Source organism: Anolis sagrei, chromosome 2, assembly GCF_037176765.1.
Source record: "Anolis sagrei isolate rAnoSag1 chromosome 2, rAnoSag1.mat, whole genome shotgun sequence".
In the NCBI taxonomy this organism is placed as follows: Eukaryota; Metazoa; Chordata; class Lepidosauria; order Squamata; family Dactyloidae; genus Anolis; species Anolis sagrei.
In genome coordinates, this window is record NC_090022.1 from 163,648,717 (window position 1) to 163,671,191 (window position 22,475).

The window sequence follows — 22,475 nt, forward strand, 5'->3', positions numbered from 1 at the left end:
GAGGAAGGAGTTGTCGAACCAAATGCAGAAGGAAGGAAGCTATGATTTGAGCCTTGTAGGGCCAAAGACAGGGAGGTCAAAATGATATGCATGAAAGTTATATCTGAAAGTTGGTAGTTGGCTGTGCTGTCCATTATGGATTTGGTTATTCAGTAAGGAATTTGCATTCAGCGAAGATGTTAGATTGGCACAAGAAACACATCAAGACTTGTAGGATAGCAAATCAGAGTTTGTAGAATAAAACAGTGTGTCGGGTGTCTGTGTGAACAGTTCTATTTAAACTGATTTGTTTTGTTACTTTGTAGGCTTAATAGATTTATGTTTCATTTAATTATTTAAACTTTGTGAGTAGTTGCTATAATTTGTTATAGATGTTTTATTTATGGGGCTATTTGTTCATTTTGCATTGTACTATGGCATTGAATGGGGCCGTGGTGGCACAGCAGGTTAAACCACTAAGCTACAGAACTTGCTGACTGGAAGGTCGCTGGTTCCAATCCGTGGAATGGGGTGAGCTCCCATTGCTAGCTCCAACTTTTGCCAGCCTAGCAGTTTGAAAACATGCAAATATAAGTAGATCAATAGGTTCCACTTTAGTCAGATGGTAACGGCACTCCATGAAGTCATGCTGGCCACATGACCTTGGAGGCATCTATGGATGACACCGGCTCTTCAGCTTAGAAATGAAGAGCACCACCCCTCAGAGTTGGACCCGACTAGACTTAATGTCAAGGGGAAACCTTTACCTTTATGGCATTGAATATTTGCATATCTGGTAGATGAAAATACAGCACGCTAATACAGTTGTCATAATCTGGTCTTCTAGGAGCCCCCGGTGGCGCAGTGGGTTAAACCCCTGTGCCGGCAGGACTGAAGTCCGGGGAGAGGCGGATGAGCTCCCTCTATCAGCTCCAACTTCTCATACGGGGACATGAGAGAAGCCTCTCACAAGGATGATAAAAAAAAATCAAAAATCATCCCGGCGTCCCCTGGGCAACGTCATTGCAGACGGCCAATTCTCTCACACCAGAAGCGACTTGCAGTTTCTCAAGTCGCTCCTGACACGACAAAAAAAAATCTGGTCTTCTGTAAGCACTAAACAGATTTCAGTTGTTTATTTTGTCCTGTTGGTACCAATGATGTAGTGCTGGTACCTTCCCAAAGGGAAGACCCTCTCATTCTTTGTCCTGCTAATGATGGGAGATAATGTTGTTGAAACTTGCCTTAATTTCACACTTTAGAACAAAAAAAATTACAAAATGTTAAAGATTGCCCCAAACAGAGGACCCTTTGAGACAGGCCCGCCCGATATCCCTGGATCTGATCCCAGGATTTCTGCTTTAAATTGGATTGTATGAGTCTCCACTGCTAGATAATCTGGGATAAACAGAAAACCTGGGATCGGATCCTGTCTTGAAGGGAAGGGGAGGGGGCGTCCCTACTTCACGGAATTTCACTTATTGCGGGTGGTCCTGGCACGTAACACCAGCTATAAGTGAGGGACCACTGTATAGCCATAGTCTATGTTTTGACTTGTTCAATATTCTGTTATGCCAAGGCAGACTTCTTAAGATATACCTGGGCCCGAAAATTATTGTTTTCACTCAGCTCATTCACATCCCTGCACATGCGAATCAGCAGGGGAGAAAATTCATTTTATTTACTATGCTTCTATACTGCCATTCTCAGCCTGAGGGCGACTCATGGCGGTTTACAAAACGGCACAATTCGATGCCCACAACAGTACAAAAATAATTTAAACATTAAAAACATTTAACACAGGTAAAAATTCATTATAATTGACATTAGTAACACAATAAAAATGTCAACGGATATCTACGGATATGTCATGCCTAGAGGTAGCAAAACACGATTATCGAAATGTGTGTTTTTTAACAACTGGACAGTTTGTAGGTGTTTTTTACAAAACGTTGCTGTTTAGCGTAATTTTTTACAAGAGCTTCTAGGAAAGAATGTATGCATTGCTTATGATAGAGAGATTCGAATGGAAGGAACCGGTATGTGAGAAGGAAGGTATTAAAAATCTATGGCTTTGACCTCTTGGAAGTTCTGGAAACTCAAGAGGTTTCCAGTTTTTATTATTATTATTATTATTATTATTAAACTTTATTTGTACCCCGCTAGCATCTCCCTCAGGACACGATGCGGCTTACAAAGTCCAAGGCCTCAACAAACAATACAACAATACAAAACCTAGGCAAATTAAAACAATTAAAGCCATCTAAAACAACAAGCAATGAACAGTCCACTAAGGCACAATAAAACTGGGCCGGGCCAGAGTAAGGGTACAAGAGTTAAAAGTGCTGATGTGACAGGTGGAAATGAGGCTTATGGACAAGTGCAGTGTGCAGTGTGCGGCGGTCTTGGCTTTAATAAAGTGCTTGTGGGACTTGATAATGGAGGTTTCCTATTCAGGAAAGGCACATCGGAACAGCCAGGTCTTCAAGTTCTTTCTGAAGGCTGCCAATGTAGGGGCCTGTCTAAGATCTTTGGGGAGGGTGTTCCAGAGTCGGGGGGCCACCACGGAAAAGGCCCTGTCTCGTGTCCCCACCAAACGCGCTTGCGACGCAGGTGGGATCATGAGCAGGGCCTCTCCAGATGAACGGATAGAGCATGTGGGTTCGTAGATGGAGATACGGTCACGCAGGTAGGCTGGTCCCAAACCGTTCAGTTTTTTCCTTTATGACTGATTTCTTAAGAACCTGCCCTGTTGTAACAAAAAAAGGGAAGTGTAATGGCTATCACTGCGGTTTTATACAACAAGCAATTGCTATATGAAACCTAGACATACCTTTGCAGAATAAAGTCAATCATAAAAGCAGGGCTGGCAAATTGTAACTGTGAATGCTTTTCTAGATGTGTAGGATTATTTTTTTTAAAAAAAGAGTGAGTTAGTATTCCTTTCATCATCACCATCACGTTTGAAATGCAGCCTCCACTGCCCTTATGAATGGATGCCTGACCATGCCCCGCATTTCCCGAAATCCCAAAATATTTTTTAACAAAATAGGTGAGCTCTTTCCCCATTGCAACTAGTTTCAAAATAGATATTTAACTTAAATATATTAACTTCCTCTCAACCCGCAAAAGTGTATTTGCACATTAGTGCATCGCGGCGGTGCTTGCCATAGAATCCACGTGCTGCCGCACTAATATTGCCAAGCCAGATGACCTCGCAGGACCCTCTTGTTACGAGATCGTCTACTAACAATGGCCTCTCCTCATCTTCCTCTTCCTCCCACAGGCTCGACAATTTGCTAAACATGGCATACGGCGTCAAGAGGTAAATAGCCTTCCAAAGCCCGCTCCTCCTCGCCACCCCCCTTTCCCCTTCCCACTTTGGCCCACAGCACACCGCTGGGTTCTTAAAAGGTGACTGTCAGCCCCATTGACAGAGGCACGAGCCTTCTCTGCTCCTTGGCTTTCCATCCCCGTCTTCAGAGCAGCCACACTTCCCTTTTTAGAACCAAAATTGGGGATCATTGCCAAGATGTCGCCTGGAGACTTGAACATGTTTTCCTTTTCAGTGTGAACCCCCTTCTTTTTTAAAATCCCCCAATATTTGGTTGTTTTGCTCATTATTTCCCTTGATGTTGACGTTTACGTTTTAATCTCCTCTCCCAATACCTTTCCAATACTATGATTATTTTCAAATGCAAAAATGCAAGGATACAATTCCTTCCTCTTCTGCCCTAGGCCTACGGCATTTAGGGTTGTGTGTCTTGGGGACACACTTCAGACTTCAGTGCCTTTCTTTCCAATCTCTTTTTGGCCTGGCTAGATAGAAAGCCCTGCTGTTTTAGTCAGAAGACTAGCTGTTCCTCATGATTTATAGTCTTTCCTTTCTCTTTGTTGGGAATGCATTGGGTGCTTCTTGGTTTCATTTGTTGCGTTGTTTGGTAGGCGTGGGTCAAATGCTAAAGCTAAATTGGGAAGGTAGGAACCAAACAGACAGATTAACCCTTTCCCAAAGATTTGTGGGAAGCTTGGTGCAAACTACAAGAATGTCTACATATTTGTCTACTTCTGATATATACTTCCCTACCATTCTTAAAAAGGTAAATGCAATCTTATGTGTGGCTGGGTTGTTGTAGGTTTTTCCGGGCTATATGGCCATGTTCTAGAGGCATTTTCTCCTGACGTTTCGCCTGCATCTATCGCAAGCATCTTCAGAGGTAGTGAGGTCTGTTGGAAGTAGGAAAATGGGTTTATATATCTGTGGAATGACCAGGGTGGGACAAAGAACTCTTGTCTGCTGGAGCTAGGTGTGAATGTTTTAACTGGCCACCTTGATTAGCATTTAATGGCTTGGAAGTGCCTAGGGGAATCTTTTTTTTTTTTTGAGAGGTGATTTGATGTGCCTGATGGTTTACTCTCTGTTGTTTTGCTGTTGTAATTTTTGAGTTTTTCTAATACTGGTAGCCAGATTTTGTTCATTTTCATGGTTTCTTCCTTTCTGTTGAAATTGTCCACATGCTTGTGGATTTCAATGGCTTCTCTGTGTAGTCTGACATGGTGGTTGTGAGAGTGGTCCAGCATTTCCCTGTTCTCAAATAATATGCTGTGTCCAGGTTGGTTCATCAGGTGCTCTGCTATGGCTGACTTCTCTGGTTGAAGTAGTCTGCAGTGCCTTTCATGTTTCTTGATTCGTGTTTGGGCAATGCTGCGTTTGGTTGCAAATCAAGGAACATGAAAGGCACTGCAGGCTCCTTCAACCAGAGAAGTCAGCCATAGCAGAGCACCTGATGAACCAACCTGGACACAGCATATTTGAATTTTGAACCTTGTCCTTTCTATGTTGTACACCGCTGTGAGTCGCCCCCGGGCTGAGAACAGCGGTATATAAGCAAAGTAAATAATAAATAAATAAATAAATAAATAATTTGAGAACACAGAAATGCTCGACCACTCTCACAACCATTAAATGCTAATCAAGGTGGTCAGTTGAAACATTCACACCTAGTTCCAGCAGACAAAAGTCCTTTGTCCCACCCTGGTCATTCCACAGATATATAAACCCATTTTCCTACTTCCAACAGACCTCACTACCTCTGAGGATGCTTGCCATAGATGCAGGCGAAACGCCAGGAGAGAATGCCTCTAGAACATGGCCATATAGCCCGGAAAAACCTACAACAACCAAGTGATTCCGGCCATGAAAGCCTTCGTCAATACATTATGTGTGGCTGTCAGTGGTTTCCCATCTAAGCACTCCCATCTCTGGGGCAAACTGTTGTGGTCCAGTCTGCCCTGGAGATGCCTTCTCAGGTTCAGAAACCTAAGAAGTTTTTGGTTTTGCATCTTTGCTCCAAATACCCCACGTGTATTTCTGTGCAGAATAAACACGTTTGGACATACAAATATCAGGTGAAAATTGCACAGAAGCAATCATTTTCTTCCACAGTGAGGAGAAAACTATGGAAATGATTCATTCTTGCATGGGAAAATGAAATAACCATACATTTAGATCCCTGACGTGTTCCCATCAAGATAAATGGGGAGAATCTTTGTTGACATTTTGAAGAGATTTCCAGGTTCTCAATTTCTAGATTCAGTGCCTCATGACAGAATAGCATTGAGGTCAATGGGGCTCCCTCCCTTGTAATCATGCATAGTATAGATCAGGGGTCCTCAAACTAAGGCCCGAGGGCTGGATACGGCCCTCCAAGGTCATTTATCCGGCCCTCACTCAGGGTCAACCTAACTCTGAAACAACTTGAAAGCAACAACAACAACAACAACAACAACAATCCTATCTCATCAAGCAGAAGCAGACCCACACTTTCCATTGAAATACTAATAAGTTTATATTTGTTCAAATTGTTCTTCATTTTAATTATTGTATTGTTTTAAAGTGGGTTTTTTTTTCACTACAAATAAGATATCTGCAGTGTGCATAAGAATTCATTCATGCTTTTTTCCTCTTCAATTTATAATCCAGTTTGAGGGACTGTGACTGGCCCTCTATTTAAAGTTTGAGGACCCCTGGTATAGATAAAATAAAACATTTGTATAGTGGCTACTATTTTACTACACCTGGCTTGAAGCTGGAAAAGTAACCTGAAAATTAAAAATTAGCACTATTTCCAACTAATATTTGGAAGGTGCGGTGGTATCAGCAAGCAAATGTGATTTTGTTCAGACACAATTTCAATGCATCTGGGTCCAATACCAAAAACTACCATACCCACTGTGGTTTGTGTGAACCAGCCTAGCAATTATTTGAATTTTCATATATATTTTTTCAGAAAAATACATTAGATTTTAAAAAATGCAGGTGGGTCCCCACAGAGCACAGGAAATTAGGAAATTGGCCGGCAAGTGTTGAGAATGGTAACTGGGAGGAACAGGAAGAGAGAAGAATGTGTGTACTAGAGACGTGTCTTCTATCAATATCATAGCAAACTCAGACCTTGAATTAGAAGTGTATCGTCCATATTTTCTTTTGTCAACACTAGGCTTTAGCTTGGTATTTTATGGAAACCAAGATTCCCATGGTGGCAAATTCTCCATTGGATTCTAATTCCCACACTTCTGTGATAATCTTGTTCTTGAACAGGAAAGTCACAACTCTCTGCATTAGCAACGTTCTCCTTGCATTTTACAGATGTGGTTACTTTTATTTATTTATTTATTTATTTCGGTTACTTCTACCCCGCCCTTCTCGCCCCGGAGGGGACTCAGGGCGGCTTACAAAGGCACAATTCGATCCCGGCATCAACAAACAGTAGAATAAAAACAGTATAGCAGCAATTAAACAATTAAGAATCAGTTTCTGCATTACAACAATTAAAACCAGTAAAACCGATTCCACCAAATTAACGCTCAGCGTTCGCCATCTCATAGTCCAAATTCCAATTCCACTTTGTCAGTCCTGTCAGTCCTAGTCATCTGATTGTCCTTATCTAGTTGTCAGATTGCCCGAAGGCCTGGTCCCACAACCACGCTTTTAATTTCCTCCTGAAGGAGAGGAAGGATGTTGATGACCTAATTTCCCCCGGGAGTGAGTTCCACAGGTGAGGGGCCACCACTGAGAAGGCCCTGCTCCTCGTCCCCACCAACCACACTTGTGATAGCGGCGGGGTCGAGAGCAGGGCCTCCCCAGATGATCTCAAACTCCGGGGTGGGGCGTAGAGGGAGATGCATTCGGACAGATACGCTGGACCGGAACCGTATAGGGTTTTGTAGGTCAAAACCAGCACCTTGAATTGTGCTCGGAACTGAACCGGCAGCCAGTGGAGCTGACACAGCAGGGGGGTGGTGTGCTCCCTGTATGACGCTCCGGTGAGTAATCTGGCTGCCGCTGGCTGGACCAGTTGAAGTTTCCGAACAGTCTTCAAGGGCAACCCCACGTAGAGTGTGTTGCAGTAATCTATATACTTTGCTACTAGAGCCATGAAATCTGATGGGAGATCTCTAGCATACTTGCAGGTAGAACCAAATTGAGGAAGAGTCCAGTCTAGCCAGGATAATCCTTGAAGAAGTGTGGGATAAAATGTCACTCACCACCTAGATTTGCTTCAAAAAGTGGGGGAAATTTCACAGGTGGGAGCATACATTGGGTTTGACCTCAAATATCACACATTTCTACTAGACATAAAGTAACTAGTAAAAGCCACCTCAGTAGTGTCCAAGTCCTTTTCCTCTTGCCCTTTGGAGCTGGGATTTGGTGGGGTGAACTTTTGATGCCTCTCGCATTCTCTGGGTGGTAGACACTCTCTTCCTAGCCTGTCCATGATACATTGAGCTCATGCTGGTGGAATGCCAGCCTTACACCCAAAGTAGTCCTCTCTCCTTGATCTCCAGGTTCTCTCCCATCACGATCGACAGCATGACAAGTCTGGCGGGAGTCAACCTGACAGGAGCCTCCAGTGCTGGCTGGTGCATCTTTGTGTACAACCTCTCCCCCGAGGCCGACGAGAGTGTCCTGTGGCAGCTCTTTGGGCCTTTCGGAGCCGTCACCAACGTCAAAGTGATCCGCGATTTCACCACCAACAAGTGCAAGGGCTTTGGCTTTGTCACCATGACCAACTACGACGAAGCAGCCATGGCCATCGCCAGCCTCAATGGCTACCGACTGGGTGACCGAATCCTCCAGGTTTCCTTCAAGACCAGTAAGCAACACAAGGCATGAATGAGCGAATGAGCAAGAGGGGGGGGGGGAGGGGGGAGCGTCAAGTGTGCTGGATCCACCAGCCCTCTTCCCCAACTCACCATAAGAATGGAAATGTTCATTGACTCAATTGTTGCAGAATATTAAACCGCCAGACACCGTGATCTTCTCTGGGAAGCAGGAGGCTCCTCCCCTTCCTTCTCCCCTCTGCCCGAAAGCCCAGCGGGGAGCACGGATGCAGCAACATGTCCGCCACTTTTTGAAAATCCAACCTTGCTCTGGCAACGTGGCAGGGGAGACATCTGCTCAGAATAGGACACCTCTCTGTTTATATGCTTGGTGCCCCCAACCCCTGTCTCTCCCCCCCCTTCCCATTTTAGACTTTTCCTTTATCTACCCAAAGTCCCCAGTTGTCCATAACTTCTTTCACCTTGTGAATTCTGACCTCTCTATTGCTCTTTTTGGTGGGCAGGTTTTCTCACCCTGGAGGATCCATACTAGTCTCTGTAAGGTGTGATAGAAATACACACACACCCCAAATCCACAAAATCAAAGAATGTCATATATTCTGAGCTAGCCTAGGAGGAGGATTTATAACCAACCCAGCTCACCACCTTTGTTCTCCTTGAATGCGACACAGGACAAATGTGGTGGGGGGAAAAATGCTCTCATCTCATCCCTTGGTCTGAATGTTAGCGATATTGGTTGTCAATCCCACCACTTTGCCTGGCCCTGGATTAGAATGATGCTGTATTTGGATTTAGCCCTTACGTCCTAAATGTGGGTCCTTCTCGCTTGTCCCAAGAGAAGGCTCATTCCCTGGGAGAAGCTGAGTCCCTGCTTTTTCCCAAATTTTCAACCAGATCTGATCAATTGCTAACTTCTTTGAGCGTGGGCCATGGTGATACCGAACAAGGAGGTTGGGGATTTGGTGCCGAGTCCAAGATGCCTTGAGTTCACGTGGTTTTCAGCCAGTCTTTGTGTGGATTGCCTGAATCAGCTTCTTTGGGACTTAGTCACTATTTGAGAGTTAGATGGTGGTATAACTCAAACTCTTCTTCTTTTCTTTTCTTTGCTATCCCTCCAAAATGAAGCTTCCCTTCCCTTTCTTTTCTTGCTCCTAAAGAAATGTTTAATGAAGAATATGTAGGACCAAGCGTGGGGCCACCCGAAAGAGAGTCAGAGGAGGGAACGCAACCCCAGAGCTGTCTCTATTGACCATCCCGTGAGCTAGAAAGGTGTTTTTGACCAAGGGGAAGATACTGAAGTGGGGTTGGGCTGATGGGTGGGGTCTTCCTTTTTCTTTTTTCAACGTTAGATCAAACAAATGACCGAACAAAGGAGAGAAAAAAAAATGCTGAAATAGAAAAAAAAACCAACAAAAAAATTTAAAAAGATTTTACAAAAATCTATTTTTATAAAAAAGGAAAAGAGACCTTGTTGGAAATTTTTACTGGGATTCTTGAACTTCACACACACTCACAATAAAGGGAGAAAAAGATGGCATGCCAGACCACTCCTGCTGTGCACACCCCAATGGCTGCTTTCCAAGGCCCTTTCCGGACAATGGAAAAACAGCCAGTCATCTTTTACAGATAGGGCTACGTATGAGTAACAGAAGAGTGTAACCCAGAGTCCCAATGTAATGAATGAGTTGTGCTGGGGGTGTTAGTCGAGGCCTTGCTTTGGGGGAGGGACAGCCATCGTACTGTTCCTTCATGGTCCCTGTGGGCCCATCTACATTGCCATTTCTTATATGGCCAGTGAAGACTCATATAATCCAGTTCTTACTTAGGCAATCCCTCATTGGACGAGTAAGATGGTCTTCTTTGATTACTATTTTTGTGGGTTTGTAGGTGGCTGTGGAGCCCTATTCTTGACCTGCATCTTCTCCCACAGTGAAGGCATTGGTTTCCAGGTGGAAGGCGGTCCCGGTCGGAGTTGGCTTGACGGGCCTTCCTCCTGGCACGTTTCTCTCTTTCACCCTCCACTCATGCCTCCTCAAATTCTGCAGCACTGCTGGTCACAACTGACCTCCAGCTGGAGCGGTCAATCCAGTTCAACATTATATGAGTCTACATCAGTGGTTCTCAACCTGTGGGTCCCCAGAAATTTGGCCTACAACTCCCAGAAATCCCAGCTCTAAGGATTTCTGGGAGTTGAAAGCCAAAACATCTGGGGACCCACAGGTTGAGAACCACTGGTCTACATGATTAGATAGTGCAGTTCAATCTGCATTAAAATGGCAGTGTAGATGGGGCCTGAGAATCACACAATGGATTATTCTGCCCCTGCTCAGAATGACCCATTTGTTTGACTTCTCAGATGACCACTCGAGGAAAGCAACTTGTCCTTTCCCTCCTAAAATCTGAGCTTTCCCTTTGTCTCTTTCTCCCAAGTTCGGAAAGTGACATGGCAATGGAGAGACGAGGTGATGAGCTTGCTTTTTAAGAGCGACAGCTTAAAACCGACAGCCCTCGAGTGGTATGGTAGTAGCTCATGCAAAAGGATGCCTTGTGATGCCTTGTCCTGGCCGTAACACTCCCCGATCCATGCTCCACGAGTATCCCGAGAATCAATAGATGGGGAAGGAGACCCTGCCTTTCCCCCCAACAGAAGTATTGTGGGAAAATCTAGCCCCAATTGTATGTTTTAAGTAACATCCTAGGGAAAATAAAACCTCAGTTGCCTGGAAAGACCTGAAGATTCTTGTGCAAGAAACAGAACTTAGTGCCTCAGATCCAAAAGATTTCGGACGATTCTCTTCCTCTCTATCCAGGGAGCAAGCAAATTGCTTTCGAGATTACTTCTTGTTCCCTTTCTTTTACATTCTTTCTTTCTTCCCTTCACTGGGGCATTTGTGTGTTGGGGACAGGAAATAAGGCAAAGGGTGCCACCATTTTATTGCAACCACACCTTTTTCAGCGCTACGCTGCTTTTCCCCTCCTGCCAAAAGAACAGGAAATCGAGAATTTTTTTTGAAAAATTGATTTTTAAGGTTATGCGTTTGATACTAGCCTTAGTTTCACTCATATCCATTTCTGTAGGATGATTTAAAAACAAGCAAAAGGCAGCCTTATCAGAAAACGGTTGAATAAAATCCGTAAAACCAATACAGCAGTGTTGAAAAAGTTGTGGCCCTGCAGATGTTGAGTCGCAACTCCCATCCAGAGGCGGCCCAAGGCGGTACGCAAATTACGCTTTTGCGTAGAGCGCCCGTCTGGGGGGGGGGGGGGGCGCTCTTGAGGAACTCCCACATATTGCTTCGTGATTTTCGGGAGGCCTGGCTAGGAAGGAGCGCTGCTTAGGCCGCATTCCTTCCGAGCCAGGCCTCGCGATTCTCGCGTTATCTCCCGCGAGACAACCTTGGTGACCCCCAGGTTGAGAAACACTGTTCTAGAGAATGAATACACTTTAAATCTGGTTCCTTTCTCTTGCAGAATTCTGGGGTTTGTAGTTCAGTGAGGCTATTAAAGGCTCCTTCCTAAACTACAAACCCCAGAATTCTGGAAGAGGCAGCAACTGGATTTAAAGTGGATTCATTCTCTCATGTGATGAGATTATTAGAAGATGAAATCCTGGAAGTGCTGAGGACAGGGCACCCTGCAGTACCTACCTCTCATCAGAAGTAAAATACTGGAGAGGTTGCTGTGCTATATATTTGGTGTAATTTTATTGTCACTTCACTCCAGACAGCGTACAGGAAAAGACTGACAAAGGGCAAACTGTAATTCTGTTAGTTACTTACAGAGCTGTTACTATCACATAGTATCATCCTAAACTATGGGCATCTGAAAAGTTTGAATAGTGTCTCTTTGCATTTTGGATCCAGCCATCCTCAGGTAGAGGCCAAGGAGAAATCTGGACTGTGGTGTAATAGAGGAATAGGAAAACCAGCCCAGGGAATTTGCAGGTAGAGGTTGGGAAAGCTGATGGTCCTTTCACAAAAGGCCTAAGTTGGAGGAGCATAGTAGCACCGTGTTAGTCTGCTTTGGGACAACACAGAATTGCCTTTCCTGGCATGTCTGATCAAGGCCTTAATAGGGAAGAGTGGGCATCTTTTAGGGAAGCACACAGTTTGCATGGGCCCAAAGTGGACATTTGTCACTTGTCCCTTCGAGGCAGTCTTGTGTAACCAAACAATTAGCTCCCCCACCCCCCAGTTTGAGCAAGGAGAGGGAAATCAGAATTAAGCAGGCCTGGCCATTCTGCTGTCCACATCTCTTGGGGCTAAAGTCAAACCAGTCAGCAATTGCAGCCATATAGCTATGGCATGTCACATAGAATATGGACCTACACAGATACTCCTGGTTAATGTACGAGGGGTATTTTTTAAGTAAGGTCCGTTTGAATATAAGTACACAACGAAAGTTTATTTCGAAAAAGTAAATTTATTTTCAGAAAGTACATACTTCACTCTATTTTTCGACATAGTTGCCAAGTTTGTTCAAACACTTATCATACCTCTGAACCAATTTTAAAATACCCTCTTCATAAAAACTTGCCGCCTGCTCCAATAACTAAATCGTCTGTAATCAAAGAAGGGCGACCGGAGCGGTCCTCATAATGGACGTTGTCACGGCCATCTTTGAATTGTCGTACCCACTTACGCACTTTGCTTTCACTCATAACAGTATCACCGTACACTTCACAAATCTGTCGATGAATTTGTGCAGCAGGCAAACAAAAACCATATCACTGAGCGAACCTCACATGCGGTGGGTGAGTTGATAGTCTTAAACATTTTTAAAGCACAGAACAGAACCGTACAGGTTAGCTACAGAGCGGAAACTGAGCTCGGTTGTTCCCGAGGCATGCCGGTACACAACGCACGCGCTCGTTGCGGTATGCGCGCAAACTACTAGTGTCTACAACAAAACGGACCTTACTTAAAAAATACCCCTCGTATATATAGAACTTCACCACAGTACCCAGAACAGAAAGTGACCATCTCCCAATCTCTTACACAGTAGAATTAATCCTGGTAACTGCCATTAGCATGGAGAAGGGAAGAGGAGGAAAGGCAATGTTAACAAAAGTGGTTACCTGAATGGGCCTGGACCTGGTATGGGAGAATGAACTAGTCATTCTAGTTGCTTGGTCATCAACATTAATTCGTGTTCCTAATAAACATTTGGGTGGCTAAATTCACCTCCATGGCTCCAGATTAAGCAGTGAAATGGCAGAAATGTTCAACCTCCAACTATATCAGTGGTTCTCAACTGTGGGTCCCCGGATGTTTTGGCCTTCAACTCCCAGAAATCCTAACAGCTGGTAAACTGGCTGAGATTTCTGGGAGTTGTAGGCCAAAACACCTGGGGACCCACAGGTTGAGAACCACTGGTCTATATATTGTGCTATATTCAGAGTCACTTGCATATTTGGATGAATGTCCCCTAAGAAATCATGCCCCCCGGTGCCAGTCGTCTGCACTTTTCCATTTTGGACCCTCTCCCAGCTGCAGGTATCCATTGCTATCCAGCAGAAGCTCTTGACAGTGTAGAATCATAGAGTTGGTAGAGACCTCATGGGCCATCCAGTCCAACCCCATTCTGCCAAGAAGCAGGAATATTGCATTCAAATCACCCCCGACAGATGGCCATCCAGCCTCTGTTTAAAAGCTTCCAAAGAAGGAGCCTCCACCACACTCCGGGCTTGAGAGGGAGGGCTCAGACCTCATGTCTGTGCCGTGAGGCAGTTGAGGAACACGTCGGACCCAAGGGAGGCCCTGCCATTCCCATGCTTTAAGATTTCTCTCAGGAGGGTTTCTCTTTTCCTCTTGGCAGCAATAATCCTTTTGTCTTTTGAGATGTCCGCACTCCCCCTTTGGCGAGTGATTTCAGTGTGCTTTCCTTGTGCCCATCTCATAGAAAGTGGCCTCCTTGAGCCTCCTTTCTAGATCCTTGCCAAAGACACACTTCTTGTCTGCTGACATCTTCTGTTCAGCATGTCCCTCCCTCCACACGCAGTGGTTCTCAACCTGTTTTTGGCCTTCAACTCCCAGAAATCCTAACAGCTGGTAAACTGGCTGGGATTTCTGGGAGTTGTAGGCCAAAAACATCTGGGGACCCCAGGTTGAGAACCACTGCTCGACAGATTCTAAGTGAAGGGCTTGTGCCCTCCTGTGGTACCTGCCCACATTGCAGTCCATCTTGGTGTAGGTGTGTGTGATCATGGATATGGGCATTAGAGGAGAGATGGGGAAACGGTACCCGTTGTGGAAGGCAGGGGTGGACTTTAGAAAAGAAGTTCTGTGCCCGCTTTCTTCACTCTAAGCATCAAGAAACGTCCTTAGAATCACCACCGCTTTCCCCATCAGTTACATGTGTAGCTCCCAAAGCAATGCTGGGATCTGCTTGCTGCTCAGGGTTGTCTACGAAAGCCGTGGGTAGGAAGGCTTTGTGTCTCTTGATTATAGCATGTATACAGGGGTGGCTCAACCATTACGCAAAGTAAGCAATCGCAGTATAGTTGATTTTGCCCGGGGGGCACTCTTGAAGCGCTCTTGGGGGAAAATAGACCTTAACATATGCGAGTTGTAGTTACTGGGATGTAGTTCACCTACAATCAAAGAGCATTCTGAACTCCACCAATGATGGAATTGAACCAAATATGGCACACAGAACTCCCACAACGAACAGAAAATTGGTTGGGGGCGGGGGGCAAAATACTGTTTGCTTACCTAGGGCCGCCTCTGCATGTATATTTGTGTGTATATAAAACCATATCGAACAAACTTTAAAAGAGGTTTTCTTAAAGGGATCCAGACCCTCTGTGACGAATGACTGAGTTACAGCTCCAGCAACAAGCAGAGCCCTGGCTTGAACATCACCTGAACCAAACACCATGGCAGCAGGATGCATAGGAGTAGTACTCACTCAGCAATGGAGGACGGGGAGCTGCTCTGTCTTTTCAGAGGCTGACCCAGCCTTGCAGGGCCTCCACCCAGCCATTCATTCTGTGTCCACCAGGGCATTCTTGATCCTATCTCTGTCCAATAATTATTGTAAACATGTGAGCAGAATTAGCCCCAATCTGCAACCAAATGGATCTTTTATGTGTGAGGGAAATTTCTATTTCACTGAAAGCACTTGCCGTTGTCCCATCAGCCTTGGGTTGGAGCTCAGGGAAAGCCTTCTTGACAGGTCTGGACACCAAGTCTTCTCCCAGCTACGTTGCCTTTTCTGAATAATGGGACTCAAATGCTTGTGGAGGGAGATCACAGTTGATGTAAGAAGTGTGCTTGTGGGGGTGGGTGGGTGAGTGGTGTGGGTGAGTGACCAGGGTGAGACAAAGAACTCTTGTCTGCTGGAGCTAGGTGTGAATGTTTCAACTGACCATCTTGATCATAGAATCATAGAGTTGGAAGAGACCTCATGGGCCATCCAGTCCAACCCCCTGCCAAGAAGCAGGAATATTGCATTCAAATCACCCCCGACAGATGGCCATCCAGCCTCTGTTTAAAAGCTTCCAAAGAAGGAGCCTCCACCACACTCCGGGGCAGAGAGTTCCGCTGCTGAACGGCTCTCACAGTCAGGAAGTTCTTCCTCATGTTCAGAGGACATGGAGATGAGGCTCTTGGCTAAGGTGGACATCCGGCATTTAAGTAAGAGACCTTTCTTGGGTCAAAAGAACATTCATTCCTGGTTTGCAGGGCTCCCTCTGTGTGTGTGCGTGTGTGCGAGTAGTAGAGAGAGAAAGTTGCAGGCCAAACATTTCACCTGGGACAGTTTCTCCTTAACATGGGCCAACTTCTTGTTTGCTCCTTCCATTTAAAAGCAAGAGACTTGGGATATGGGGGAGGAAGAGAATAGGAAGAAAAATAAATCTGGTTATGATTTCACCCATCTGGCAGACATGAATGCCAGAAACCTTTGAGTATTGTCGAAGGCTTTCATGGCCGGAATCACTGGATTGTTGTAGGTTTTTCCGGGCTATATGGCTATGTTCTAGAGGCATTTTCTCCTGACCTTTCGCCTGCATCTATGGCAAGCATCCTCAGAGGTAGTGAGGTCTGTTGGAAGTAGGAAAATGGGTTTATATATCTGTGGAATGACCAGGGTGGGACAAAGGACTCTTGTCTGCTGGAGCTAGGTGTGAATGTTTCAACTGACCCCCTTGATTAGCATTTAATGGCTTGGAAGTGCCTGGGGGGAGTCTTTTGTTGAGAGTGATTTGATGTGCCTGATTGTTTCCTCTGTGTTGTAATTTTAGAGTTTTTTTTATTAATACTGGTAGCCAGATTTTGTTCATTTTCATGGTTTCTTCCTTTCTGTTGAAATTGTCCACATGCTTGTGGATTTCAATGGCTTCTCTGTGTAGTCTGACATGGTGGTTGTGAGAGTGGTCCAGCACAGAATTTCATCAGAAAGGAAGAAACCATGAAAATGAACAAAACCTGGCTACCAGTATTAAAAAAAAATCTAAAATTACAACAGCAAAACAACAGAGAGGAAACCATGAAAATGAACAAAATCTGGCTACCAGTATTTAAAACAAACTCTAAAATTACAACAGCAAAACAACAGAGAAGAAACCATGAAAATGAACAAAATCTGGCTACCAGTATTTAAAACAAACTCTAAAATTACAACAGCAAAACAACAGAGAAGAAACCATGAAAATGAACAAAATCTGGCTACCAGTATTGAAAAATACTCTAAAATTACAACAGCAAAACAACAGAGAAGAAACCGTGAAAATGAACAAAATCTGGCTACCAGTATTGAAAAAACCTCTAAAATTACAACAGGAAAACAACAGAGAGGGAACAATTAGGCACATCAAATCACTCTCAACAAAAGATTCCCCCTAGGCACATGATGGTGAACCTTTGACATGTGTGTCAGCACTGACACACCTAGCCATTTTCGATGACACACAGCCGCATACAAAGAAGATGGGGCCGCATCCCAAGAAGGACATTTCATCCTCGGCTCCTACACCAGCATTTTTCTATAATGCCGAGATATATGGCATTATAGAAAAAGCAGGTATGTTAAATAATTAGTTTTTGGTTTATTAAATATAGTGTATATATATATTACAATAATATATTTTTGTTATTAAACTATAAATATCATGAAATGGAGCCCCCGGTGGCGCAGTGGGTTAAAGCACTGAGCTGCTGAGCTTGTTGATCGAAAGATCGCAGGTTCGATTCTGGGGAGCGGCATGAGCTTCCGCTGTCAGCCCTAGCTTCTGCCAACCTAGCAGTTCGAAAACTTGCAAATGTGAGTAGATCAATAGGTACCGCTCCGGCGGGAAGGTAACGGCGCTCCATGCAATCATGCCGGCCACATGACCTTGGAGGTGTCTACGGACAACGCTGGCTCTTCAGCTTAGAAATGGAGATGAGCACCACACCCCAGAGTCAGACATGACTGGACTTAATGTCAGGGGACTACCTTTACCTTTACCTTATCATGAAATTATGGGGTTTTTCTCAAAGTGACACCCCACTCGGGTTATTTATTTATTTACTTCATTTGTATACCGCCATTCTCAGCCCTAAGGCGACTCATAGCGGTTTACAACAAGCAAAAACAAGGCGAACAATCAAGGCAAAAATTCAATGCGGCATCAACAAGGTACTTAAAAACAGTTAACACAGAAACAAATTAAACAATTTAACAGTAATAAACATTCAGTGGCGTCTCATAACTAGAATCATGATCCAAACTCGTCAGTCGTAGTTATGCTCGGTTTTTAGGCGAGTATTGACACACCAAGCTCAAAAGGTTGCCCATCATTGCCCTAGGCCAGTGATGGGCAACCTTTTGAACTTGGTGTGTCAATATTTGCCCAAAACCTGAGCATAACTTGGGTGGAGTGTCACTTCAAGAAAAAAACCATAATTTTGCAATATTTATAGTTTAAATAAGAAAAATGTAGAAAAATGTAGAAAAATTGTAGAGCCTTTTACAAATCATAGAATCATAGAATCAAAGAGTTGGAAGAGACCTCATGGGCCATCCAGTCCAATCCCCTGCCAAGAAGCAGGAATATTGCATTCAAATCACCCCTGATAGATGGCCATCCAGCCTCTGTTTAAATGCTTCCAAAGAAGGAGCCTCCACCACACTCCGGGGCAGAGAGTTCCACTGCTGAACGGCTCTCATAGTCAGGAAGTTCTTCCTCATGTTCAGATGGAATCTCCTCTCTTGTAGTTTGAAGCCATTGTTCCGCGTCCTAGTCTCCAGGGAAGCAGAAAACAAGCTTGCTCCCTCCTCCCTGTGGCTTCCTCTCACATATTTATACATGGCTATCATATCCCCTCTCAGCCTTCTCTTCTTCAGGCTAAACATGCCCAGCTCCTTAAGCCACTCCTCATAGGGCTTGTTCTCCAGACCTTTTATCATTTTAGTCGCTCTCCTCTGGACACATTCCAGCTTGTCAATATCTCGGATTGAATTAGATTGGCTCTTATAAGGTGTATTTCTCTGTATGTGGCCACATGTGTCTGTGTGTCATCAAAAATAGCCATGTGTGTCAGTGCTGACACGCGTGTCATAGGTCCACCATCACGGCCCTAGGCACTTCCAAGCCATTAAATGCTAATCAAGGTGGTCAGTTGAAACATTCACACCTAGCTCCAGCAGACAAAAGTCCTTTGTCCCACCCTGGTCATTCAACAGATATATAAATCCATTTTCCGACTTCCAACAGACCTCACTACCTCTGAGGATGCTTGCCATAGATGCAGGCGAAACGTCAGGAGAGAATGCCTCTAGAACATGGCCATATAACCCGGAAAAACCTACAACAACCCACCTTTCGGAGTTTTAGCCATTTCTGCATAGGTATCGCCCATGTCCTCAAATGTAAGCCAAAAGAGTCCAGAAGAACTTTTCAAATGTCAAAAGTTTGCTCTGTAGGGCTGCTGCTTTTTTTTGTTTAAAAAAAGAAAGAAAAATAAGTATTTATTTAATTTATTTGAGTTTATGGCCGTCTCCCTTCAGAAAGGAACCTCGAAGTGGGATCAACCTGTGTGTGAGAGTTGTACGACACTGACATCCATGTCCATGTTTCTTTCTTACTTCCTCTCCCCGCGCTTCTTCTTAAGGGCAGGAGGAGGAAAGTTGCTCTTCAAAACTAACTCTGAAAAGGGGACGCAATTGCTACCGCCTTTCCCGAGGCATCTCCTTTTCGTTCACAAATCACATCCTGAAAAAAAAAGGCACATTCGCTATTTTCCATTTTTTGAAAATTTATTTATTTATTTATTTTGGTTTGCTGACACACACAAAAAAAAGAAACAAAACAAACAACAACGACGAAGTCATCGTTGGGCGCGCGAGCAAGGGACGTTCTTTTCTTTTGCTCTCGAAAGCGGAAAAAAAAACGGAAAACAAAAACGAACAACATTTAAAAGACGAACTTAATGATAATTAAACATTTTAGCATTAGTTCGAGTTTTAATTGTTTAATGATTTAGAAATTAGTTTAGGATTTCTTGATTTTTTGACAATAAATGTGTTCACTTGTGTTTTGTAAGAGTCTGTGGCAGCTTCTGTTTGCGATAAAATGAGAAAAAAAAACACAAAAAAACTGGCACCATTAACTCTTGTATCTTTTTGCGAATTTTAGCTTCTTGTAGTTTTAACTTATTGTTAACTTAAATATTTATTACTGCCTTGTAAGAGTACATTTGTGTATATTTATGTTCTCATCAGAGTTGCAAGTTAAAAGGGAAATATCTTTAATTTGCTGAGAAGTGATTATTCCTAATTTATTTATTAAATAGCAAACAAAAAATTGATACAATAATAAACAATAAAAGCTTAAATGACAGGCTCTCCAACAGGGCAAAGTGCACAGAAGTAAAAACTTTTTAAAGCAACCTACAAATGTGGCATATAGAACAAAATCTTGATAGGCGAGTTTGTTTGTGAGGTTTGATGTTACATCATCTACTTTTGTCTTGTTGGGGAAAAAACACATTTGAGTCTTCATCCTAATTGAAAGGTAAGGGGAGGGCGGGAGGGGAACATGTAGCTTGTCATTTTCTCTATTTATTCTTGTGTTTTGTACCCTCTGCCCTTCACATGCTGCCACTCAGCATCCCTCCCACATGTTACAAAAATGATTTCCGTAACAATTTGCTTTTTTGGTTTTCAATATTTTAAGCAAGCACCACAGGTGGCGGAAATGTGTCGGCCAAAAGGACGTTTTTGACCCTCTCTGGCTCCGCTTCATGGAAATCCTTAAGCACAAGGGTTCAAATAAGCATATATCCCCCATGCCAAAAATGGAGGAGGAGGAGAAAAGCCCACTATATCCTAAGCAACGTCTGAAAATGAAGCAATAAAGGAAATTGAAATTAGGCAAAGCACATTGGGTGATAAATCCTGAAATTATTTGGAAAGTATTATTATTATTATTATTATTATTATTATTATTATTATTATTAACTTTATTTGTACCCCGCTAGCATCTCCCGAAGGACTCGATGCGGCTTACATGGGCCGAAGCCTCAGAACACAATACAGTAAAAACATAACACGACAATAGTAAACAAGCAAATCAAATAGTTAAGCAAATAACAACGACAATAACAATACATTATGACACTTTAAAACTGGGCTGGCCAACGTCATGGGGTACAGGGTTAAAAGTGCTGGAGTGGCAGGAGGAACATAGGAATGAAATAGTGCAGTGTGCAGTTATGTTAATTGTACTAAAGTGCTTCTAGGACTTGGGTAGAGGATTCCTAATCTGAGAAGGCACATCGGAACAGCCATGTTTTTAGGTTCTTTCTGAAAGCTGCTAAAGAAGGGGCCTGGCGAAGATCCTTTGGAAGGGCATTCCAAAGTCGGGGGGCCACCACAGAGAAGGCCCTGTCCCGTGTCCCCACCAAGCGCGCTTGTGACGTGGGTGGGATCACAAGCAGGGCCTCCCCAGATGACCGGAGCGAGCGTGTGGGTTCGTAGATGGAGATGCAGTCACGCAGGTAGGGTGGTCCCAAACCGTTCAGGGCTTTGTAGGTGAGCACCTGCACCTTGAATTGGGCTCGGAAAATAAATGGCAGCCAGTGGAACTCCTTAAACAGAGGGGTAGACCTCTCTTGATAATGAGCCCCGGTTAACATCCTGGCTGCTGCCCGCTGGACCAATTGAAGTTTCCGAGCTGTCTTCAAGGGCAGCCCCACGTAGAGCGCATTGCAGTAATCCATTCTAGAGGTGACCAAGGCATGGACCACCCCGGCCAGATCAGCCTTCGCGAGGTACGGTCGCAGCTGGCATTCTGGGGAGCGGCGTGAGCTTCCGCTGTCAGCCCTAGCTTCTGCCAACCTAGCAGTTCGAAAACATGCAAATGTGAGTAGATCAATAAGTACCGCTCCGGCGGGAAGGTAACGGCGCTCCATGCGGTCATGCTGGCCACATGACCTTGGAGGTGTCTATGGACAACGCTGGCTCTTGAGCACGACACCCCAGAGTCAGACATGACTGGACTTAATGTCAGGGGGAATACCTTTAACTGCACCTCAGTGGGAGTGCGCCCTACACTAGATGAAGACTTAGGTCAGTGTTTCTCAACCTTCCCAATTACACGACCCCTTAATACAGTTCCTCATGTTCGGACCAAAATTTGGCACATATACCCCATATGCTCAAATCTGAATACCGGTGAGGTTGGGAAGCGGAATTGATTTTTGTCATTTGGGAGTTATGGTTGCTGGGATTTATAGTTCACCCTACAATCAAAGAGTATTCTAAACTCCACCAATGATGGAATAGAACCAAACTTGGCACACAGAACTCCCATGACCAAGAAAAAATAATGGAAGGGTTTGGTGGGGATTTACCTTAAGTTTTAGAGTTGTAGTTCACCTACATCCAGAGAGAACGATGGACTCAATGATGGGTCTGGACCAAACTTGGCACAAATACTCAATTTGTGAGTTTTAAAGCAAGGGACACACCTTTTGAGTGTACACATAAGGCCCAGAATGGGATCCTGGAGCTTGTAAGTTATAAAATGAAGCTCTGGGAAGATGTAGGGTTTTTGGACTTTCTACAAAGATTGTGAATTAAAAAAAGATAATGACTGCTGGAAATAAACTAGCTGAACTATAGGATGAAGCTGTACAACTGTTTCCCCAGAATTAAGCCAACTGAATCTGGCTAGGATTGCATTGTTCTAGGCCAGTGGTTCTCAACTTTGTGGGTCCTCAGATGTTTGGCCTTCAACTCCCAGAAATCCTGGGATTTCTGGTAGTTATGGGCCAAAACACCTGGGGACCTACAGGTTGAGAACCACAGTTGTAGACCAAGTGTTTATTGAACCCCAAATATCTGAAAGGTTCATTTCCAGGTTTCCTGGAGAGTGCCATTAAGAA

General features: G+C 44.2%; 1 protein-coding gene across 12 annotated transcripts in view; it reads left to right on the plus strand.

The window, feature by feature from the left end:
• The window catches only part of ELAVL3 (ELAV like RNA binding protein 3), a 148,731-nt gene extending 132,585 nt beyond the window's left edge, over window positions 1-16,146 (plus strand). For 2 of the 12 annotated variants that reach the window (XM_067464024.1, XM_067464025.1), the window contains 3 exons: window positions 3,266-3,304; window positions 7,807-8,135; window positions 14,894-16,146. In XM_067464024.1, coding sequence (XP_067320125.1) covers window positions 3,266-3,304; window positions 7,807-8,135; window positions 14,894-14,919 — 394 coding nt within the window. In that variant the 3' untranslated portion in view covers window positions 14,920-16,146. Of the gene's footprint in view, window positions 1-3,265; window positions 3,305-7,806; window positions 11,248-14,893 lie in introns of those variants that run through there. The other 10 variants (XM_067464033.1, XM_067464035.1, XM_067464028.1 and 7 more) reach the window with 9 other exon arrangements.
• Window positions 16,147-22,475: the final 6,329 nt, after the last annotated feature.